The sequence below is a fragment of the Penaeus monodon genome, chromosome 43 (genome assembly GCF_015228065.2).
Source record: "Penaeus monodon isolate SGIC_2016 chromosome 43, NSTDA_Pmon_1, whole genome shotgun sequence".
Classification (NCBI taxonomy): Eukaryota; Metazoa; Arthropoda; class Malacostraca; order Decapoda; family Penaeidae; genus Penaeus; species Penaeus monodon.
In genome coordinates, this window is record NC_051428.1 from 5280051 (window position 1) to 5287550 (window position 7500).

The window sequence follows — 7500 nt, forward strand, 5'->3', positions numbered from 1 at the left end:
GGGGGCGAAGAACATCACATTGTATTCAACTTCTTATTCCCATTGTAGCCTTACCTTCATTGTTTGTCACTCAAGTTGCCTATACTCTCTCACTGGTCGTCTGTATAGTCACAATGGACTTTCTTTGGGTCACTTTCTCATCATGTAAAGTTCTGCAGAGGCATCGCAGTTAATGATTTGTGACAAATCTGTGTAAACTTATTTTAAGTCTCTTAAGCACTTAAGATTCCTTACATCTGATATCGGGTGGTCTTTTCGGATTGAAGAGTGAAGGTAGCAAGAAATGTGTGGTTAAGTCACTGCTATGATAATGTTCCCTAAATGAGTCTCAAGGCCGAGTTTGTTTGTTTGTTTAGGCAGAGAGAGAGAGAGAGAGAGAGAGAGAGAGAGAGAGAGAGAGAGAGAGAGAGAGAGAGAGAGAGAGAGAGAGAAGAGAGAGAGAGAGAGGAGAGAGAGAGAGAGAGAGAGAGAGGGGGCTGGGGGGTTGAACACACTGAATCTAGTAGCCACCAGAATTCATGTTAAGTATCTGTTGAATTACAGTCCTTAATAGATCCTAATGGCTCTTCTTTGTTTCTTTTCCAGAAAGAGAAGATCATGTTGTGACAAGGACAAATTAACAGTTCAAGTAAGATCAGGATCGTAGGGGACCAAGAGTAAGAGAAGAATGAATGTAAGTTAGCACGCAGAATTCATAAAGTGAAAGACTTAAGGCGAAAAACTTTTGTTTGTCTTTACGAAGAGGAAGAGAGAAGAGGGAGAGAGAGAAAAAGAAGGGGAGAGGGGGAGAGAGGAGAGGGAGGAGAGAGAGAGAGAGGGCGAGGAGGTTAGAAGAGGCAAGATTCATGAGGATAGAGAAAAAGAATTTGATGCGTGAGAGAGAGAGAGGGAGAGAGGAGAGGAGAGAGAAATGAGAGGGAGAGAGAGAGGAGAGAGGAGAGAGAGAGAGGAGAGGGAGGGATGGAGAGCGAGGGAGGAGAGAGGGAGAGGGAGAGAGGAGGGAGGAGAGGAGAGGAGAAGAGAGAGAGAGAGGAGGAGAGAGAGAGAGAGAGAGAGGAGAGAGAGAGAGGAGAGAGAGAGAGAGGAGAGAGAGAGAGAGAGAGAGAGAGAGAGAAATCAGAAAATTAGAAAGATAGAGAAAGAGAAAGAAGAGGGGTAGCCGAGGAGGATGACAAACAGAAAAAGAGAGAGAACAAATATGTACATCTGACCACACTGAAGAATAGTAAATGAAAAGCTCTCAGTACACTCCAGGATACAATACCACCAAAGATCATTGCCATAGAAATCTTACATACATGCCCACTGATCAAGCTGCTATATACTGTTTAGTTTCTGTTATTTAACTTACCAATTTATCATGTTTCCATTTTCACTATAATAAATGCCAGAAATAACCTTTAGAAATATTGTTTTCCAGTGCATAGTTGTCCAAGATTATCATAATGAAAAGAAAGAAATTTATTCTGGTTACATACTCATTCCCCTTAATCAGATTAAGATTCCATTATATATCTTACAATTTATAAAAGAAAAAAGGAAGGAGAAGAAGAAGAAGAAATAGAAATAGAAGAAGAAGAACAAGACGAAAAATGGCATATGTTCACAGATAAGAAATCCAGTATGACAAATGTACCTTTTCTATAAATGCATAGCAACAGATAAACTGTAAGTTAACCCAATGCCACATGGAAAATGCAGTTGTTGTTGTTGTTGTTTTTGTCTCTGCACATAGATGGCTCTGCTAGTGCTTAGCCACCAAGGAGTCAATTAGTAGACCTTGTGACCTTACCTGATTTCACCTTTCCTTGAATTGGCAGGGGATTTTATTCTATTTTATTTTTTCATTTTTATTTATTTATCTTTTTTACTAACGCTATGAATATCGACGGGGTTATTCTTATTATAGACATTATAATTACTATAATGTTATCAACATACGTAACAGCAAAATATGATAAAATATTTTCATAAATCATGGAAAGGGGTAAAGGGGTAACTTAATACAAGTGTAGCCATCTGTGTGTAAAAACAATAAATAAAGTAAACTCAAAATGGGCATGGCATTGGGTTAACATAATATTCTGCCTCAGGTTCGTTCAAAACACCACACTGAAACAATGGAGCCAAGAAGGCATTTTAATATATTCAGTATCATCCCTCCCTTAAAAACAATGTAACCATTATCTTTAAAAATAACACATAATGTGACTTGGACATGTGCTTACTGAGACTTGTTAAACATTCTTATTTTGGGATATGAAACATGGATGAAAAGTCTTAGTGTATATATTTGCAAAAAAAAAAAAAGAAGAAAAAAAAAAAAAAAAAAAAAAAAAATTGTGAACACTTGGTAGTGCTTTACACTATTAAGATAGCACCATGAAACTTAAACACAAATTTACGATTTAACAGAACATCGGATTTTCATTGTGAAGGTTCTGAATTGCATTGAGCTTCTATGTAGATTTGCTCAGTATCTACTCTGCATCCTATCAATAGAATACAAAAAATAATTTCTATGGTTTTCCTCAGAGCAAAGTGTTATACTTGACATCTATATTTGTTGTAACAATGTCATTAAGAAACAGCGAAGTGTTATAAAATAGTCCTATTCATATTCATATCATCTTAGGTACACAGTCAACACAAAGATTAAAACAATAAAAAAACACAGCTACAGAAAAGTACACAGCAGAATGAATACATAAGCAATACAACAGCAGAATGTAGAGCAAATACACCTGCATGATACACAACATCTGTCTTTGATTTTAGTACCAACAATTACTAAATAAAACCATTCACAATATCGAAAATAAAGCCAAAACATCACTGAAATTCCATAACATCATTCCTTGCGATGGTTAAAAGCTGGACTCTCGTAACAGCAAATTATCCTGTTCGTCAACAAAACACATTAAGTAGAAACCAAACCTAGAGAAAACCAACTCATATCTACTTGTAGGCACACATGGGATTCGTCAAAATACAAATCATAACTACAGACATCCAATATAATTAAAATCTGTGTATGTGTTTATCTAAATTTGTGTATCTTTGAAGTACAATGTGTGTGTGTGTGTGTGTGTGTGTGTGTGTGTGTGTGTGTGTGTGTGTGTGTGTGTGTGTGTGTGTGTGTGTGTGTGTGTGTGTGTGTGTGTGTGTGTGTGTGTGTGTGTGTGTGTGTGTGTGCATTATTTCTCTGGATACATATATGCTTGTACATGTGGACATGAGCATTTGTGACACACAGACACACTCACTCACACAGATATGCTGACCAAAAAATAAATGAAAAGAAAAGAAAAGAAAAGAAAAGAAAAAAAATAAAAAAGAAAAAAAAAAATCCACACACACAAGGTATACATCACCATGGATATATATACACACATATTATGTATAACAATAATAACACACACATACATTAATCAAAATAACAAAATATACTCAGCACTATCAATTAAAACTTGCAGTTATGTGGGCATTAAAAAAAAGTCAGTGAAGGTACTTTCAAATGTAGCTCATACAATATATTGTGTTTCCTAATGTGATGCAACACTGAAATATACTTTGAATGTCAAATTACAGTTATAAAGTTTACATTTAGTCATTCATTAATAAATAAGATACACAGAATGCATTAGAAGAGGCAGACCCTTTTGAGGCTAAGAATTTCAACTTCCTTTTTTTCATTCATAGCATAAGTACATAAATATATTAGTTTACATTAGTTATTACTTAAAATTTCCAGTCTCCCCCCCCCTCAAAAAAAAAAAAAAAAAAAAAAAAAAAAAAAAAAATGACTGTTATCTCTTTTTTTCATGAAGTTTATTAATTAGCATCTAAATTTCATCAAAATCATTATTTTTCCTAATATTTCTTATCATCATCCACAATTACTGAGGTTTTGCCTAAAGTCACAACTGTCAATGACTATTTTATTAATAATCATTAGGATTACTCCAACATATCAAAAACACACACACACACACACACACACACACACACACACACACACACACACACACACACACACACACACACACACACACACACACACACCATCATCATACAATTTTGTTATTTCTCTTTGCTGGTCATTATTATCTATATCACCCATCATTACTATCATTATTTTCATTACCATTATCACTCCTATTTTAGTTATTTTTACTTATCATCATTGAAACCATCATTATTTGAACAATTTCTATCGTCCATAAGAAGAAAAAATCGTTATCGTTATTCTAAATGCTGTTCTTGTGCTTGTTATTGACCAGTATTGGTATTATTGGCATTTTAATCCTAGGGAATAAAATAATTGTTAACTTCCATTCACCAAATCTCTTTTTTTATGCTAATCAGCTGACAAATAATACTTATCTTAACATATTATTATATTTTTAATGATTTTTTTTTTTACTGAAATCTGCTGGCTTCAAGACCAGTTTATTAATCTTTTTCACCTTATAACAAAATTGGCAAATCAGAATACTAAAAATTTCTGAGTTCTGAGGTTGTATCAGAAATTGAAAGCTTAATAAATAATAAAGAACAGTAATAATAATAACAATGACAATCATCATCATCATCATTACCACCATCATGAAAACAGTAGTAATAAAGATATTATTAATAATAATAATAATAATAATAATAATAATAATAATAATAATATAACAATAAAATAATGATAATAATGATTACTAGTTTTTACTATCACTATAATTATAATAACTATATAGATGATGACAATCTTAATAAAAATAACAATTGCAATAACAATAATAATAAATATAATAATTACAAATACAAAAATAATTGTAATGATAGCAATAACAGTAACAACTATTGTTATAACCACAATCATAATGACAGTAATATTAACAAAACAATCTAATAATCATTACAACAATAATAATGATAATAATGATACAATTAATACAATTTATCTTATTATGAAAATCAGAAACAGTCATTTCAATATTATTATTGATAATATTCATCTTATTGCAATAAACAAAATGGACATAATAAGACCAACTGTGATATCAAATACAGCATGAATGCCAGCAGAAAGATCACAACGGTGTCATTAACACGAGAAATATATCTGACTGAAACAATGATTACTAAAAAATATGACAGCCATTGCAATGATGATGGAAATAATAAGGATGAGAAAAAAACTAACATTATCTTCACACCAGAGATGATAATAACAAGAAGTAACTGTGTTTAATGTTATTTTTCACTTTAACTGTTACAGTCAATATTAGTACCATTATTAATATAAATAATAATGATATTGTGGATATAAATAGGAAGAAGAAAATGAAGAAAAGACATCTTTAAAACTACAAAGGGTTTACAATAATATTAGATAACAATGATATTAATATCAGATAATGAAAATAACAATAATGATGACAACATCAGATATTAAGTAAAAGACTTATCACTGACTCTCTAGTACAATATTCTGCAAACCTCACAAAAAAGAAGAAAAAAAAAGTTTGAACTGTATGCATAGTTATCACAAAGACAATTCACAAAGTACCTACAGCTTTTTCACTCTTAGCAGTGCTCAAACTAAATACTTTTGACAACTCTTCAAACTTGTGATTCTTACACACTTGATCAACTCCTTTCTCCTTCATAATATTAAAAGCAGCTCTAGAGGACTTTGCCAGAAGGCAGAGGAAATCCTCCAGAGCACTCTTTAGGCCTGGGTCTACGCCACCATCTCTGACTGATATGAGGGTTTGGATAATAGTCTGTGGCCATTCGCTTTCTATCAAGAAGTCGCACAGCCAAGGAATTGACGGGAGGAGAAGGCTGAGGGTATGCATTCCGAGGAACCACAAGTCCATCAGGCTTCCCCAGTGAGATTCGTATTTTGTGGAAACAACTAAAGTGGCATAATCATGACTCTCCTCAACATTATGGGCATCCCAGAGGAAACGCACAGTGGTCTGCACAAATCTAAAAATGGTGAAGTCTGTGCTTTTCACATTTGGATGTTGGTGCCTAAGAATCATTAATCCAAGAATTGAAAAGTTTCCACACAATCTAAGGTGTGGACTTTCAGAAGGAATATCCGGTACTTTCATGAATATGAATTTAAGTAGGGAATAATAAAATGGATCTATCTTGACCTTTTCTGGTTCTTGCACCACAATATTCATAAAAATGTTACAGATTGTTTCCATGGCTTCTGTGGCCGAATTGACTATTTCTGCTGGCATTTCTAACTCCTCTGTTTTACTTTGAGGCCCAAATACACATCTTATGCTATTCCAGTGGTAATGTAAATATTCAAATAAAAGATTTTCTAACTCAAGCTCCAATAAAAGAGATCTTGGCTTATCTTCTGCTGTGAGATGACACAAACCTGGTAAAAGGAACCTAAAGATATCGGGCAAATTTTCATCATCATCTTTTGAACTAATTTTTGACTGGCTTTTCTTTTTGGATTTTAAGGCAGCCTTTTTATTGTTCCAATCAAAGTTATACCTACAAGTTTTGATTATAAATGGTATTGTTGCATAAACTTCCTCCTTATTAGCAGCAGTTTCTTCAGCTAACCAAGCACCAAGGACCCGGATGGTGGCGCACACAAAAAGGTGATTCCTCGGATTTTCAGAAAACGACTCGTCAAATGAAGCTTTTAAAAAGATCAGAACAGCATTGAAGGCCCCTTTCAAGGCAGCATACAACTGCTGCTTTTGTTTTTGTTCAAAATTTACTGCTCCATTTACCAAGAAGTTGATGGCTAATTCAAGAATTGTATAGCAGGCAGTTGTAGGGGAAGCTAAAGCAACTGCCTCTTTGAAAGTCTTATCTTCCAGGCTCATCCTTACTTCAATGCAAGCTAAATGAACCATCATTAAAAGCACCTGCCTCCCCTTGCCATCGGCCGGAGCCCCGTAATCCGCCTGCAAGATCCACGAAACACCAAGACTCTCCATGGCCACACCTGCCAGTCTTAAAGCTTTATCCCTTTGTTCACGACCTAATTTACTTAAAATCATATCAGACAACCCTTTGTGCAAGTCCTTCTTCCAAGATGGACTTCCTGTTGAAGTAGCGGTAACAGGCAAGCTTTGTAATAGTTCTGTGATAAACTCACACAGGTTAAACTTTCTTTCAGTTTGGTCAACCGCAAATTCATGAGCCATATTATCCATAAGTTTGGTAAAAGCCTCTGGTTCGTCCTCCCACGTCCTTGGACCTTCCTCGGCCAACACTAAGAGCAAGATTTCTAGTGCCTCCTCGTAACAGAAGCTCTCCGCAACGTAGGCATCCACGAGGGGCCCCACTGCCTCAAAGTCTATTATGGCTTTTCTCCCACTTCTCTCCGATGCAATGCATTTCAAGCACTGAAAGGAATCTTTTACTAGAGTCAAATCACCATCATATAATTCTGGCTTCGATATTATGTCGCTCAACACGGGTATGAGGCCGTACAAGGTTGGATTCCCCACGCAGGAAGAA

The 7500-nt window shown here is 34.7% G+C and overlaps 1 protein-coding gene across 1 annotated transcript in view; it reads right to left on the minus strand.

Annotated features, from left to right (window-relative positions):
- Window positions 1–7500, minus strand: part of LOC119568252 (neurochondrin homolog) — a 26207-nt gene that overhangs the window by 12664 nt on the left and 6043 nt on the right. Inside the window, exon 2 of the mRNA XM_037916709.1 lies at window positions 5557–7500. This exon is cut by the window's right edge and continues 411 nt beyond it. Coding sequence (XP_037772637.1) covers window positions 5557–7500 — 1944 coding nt within the window. The remainder of the gene's footprint in view (window positions 1–5556) is intronic.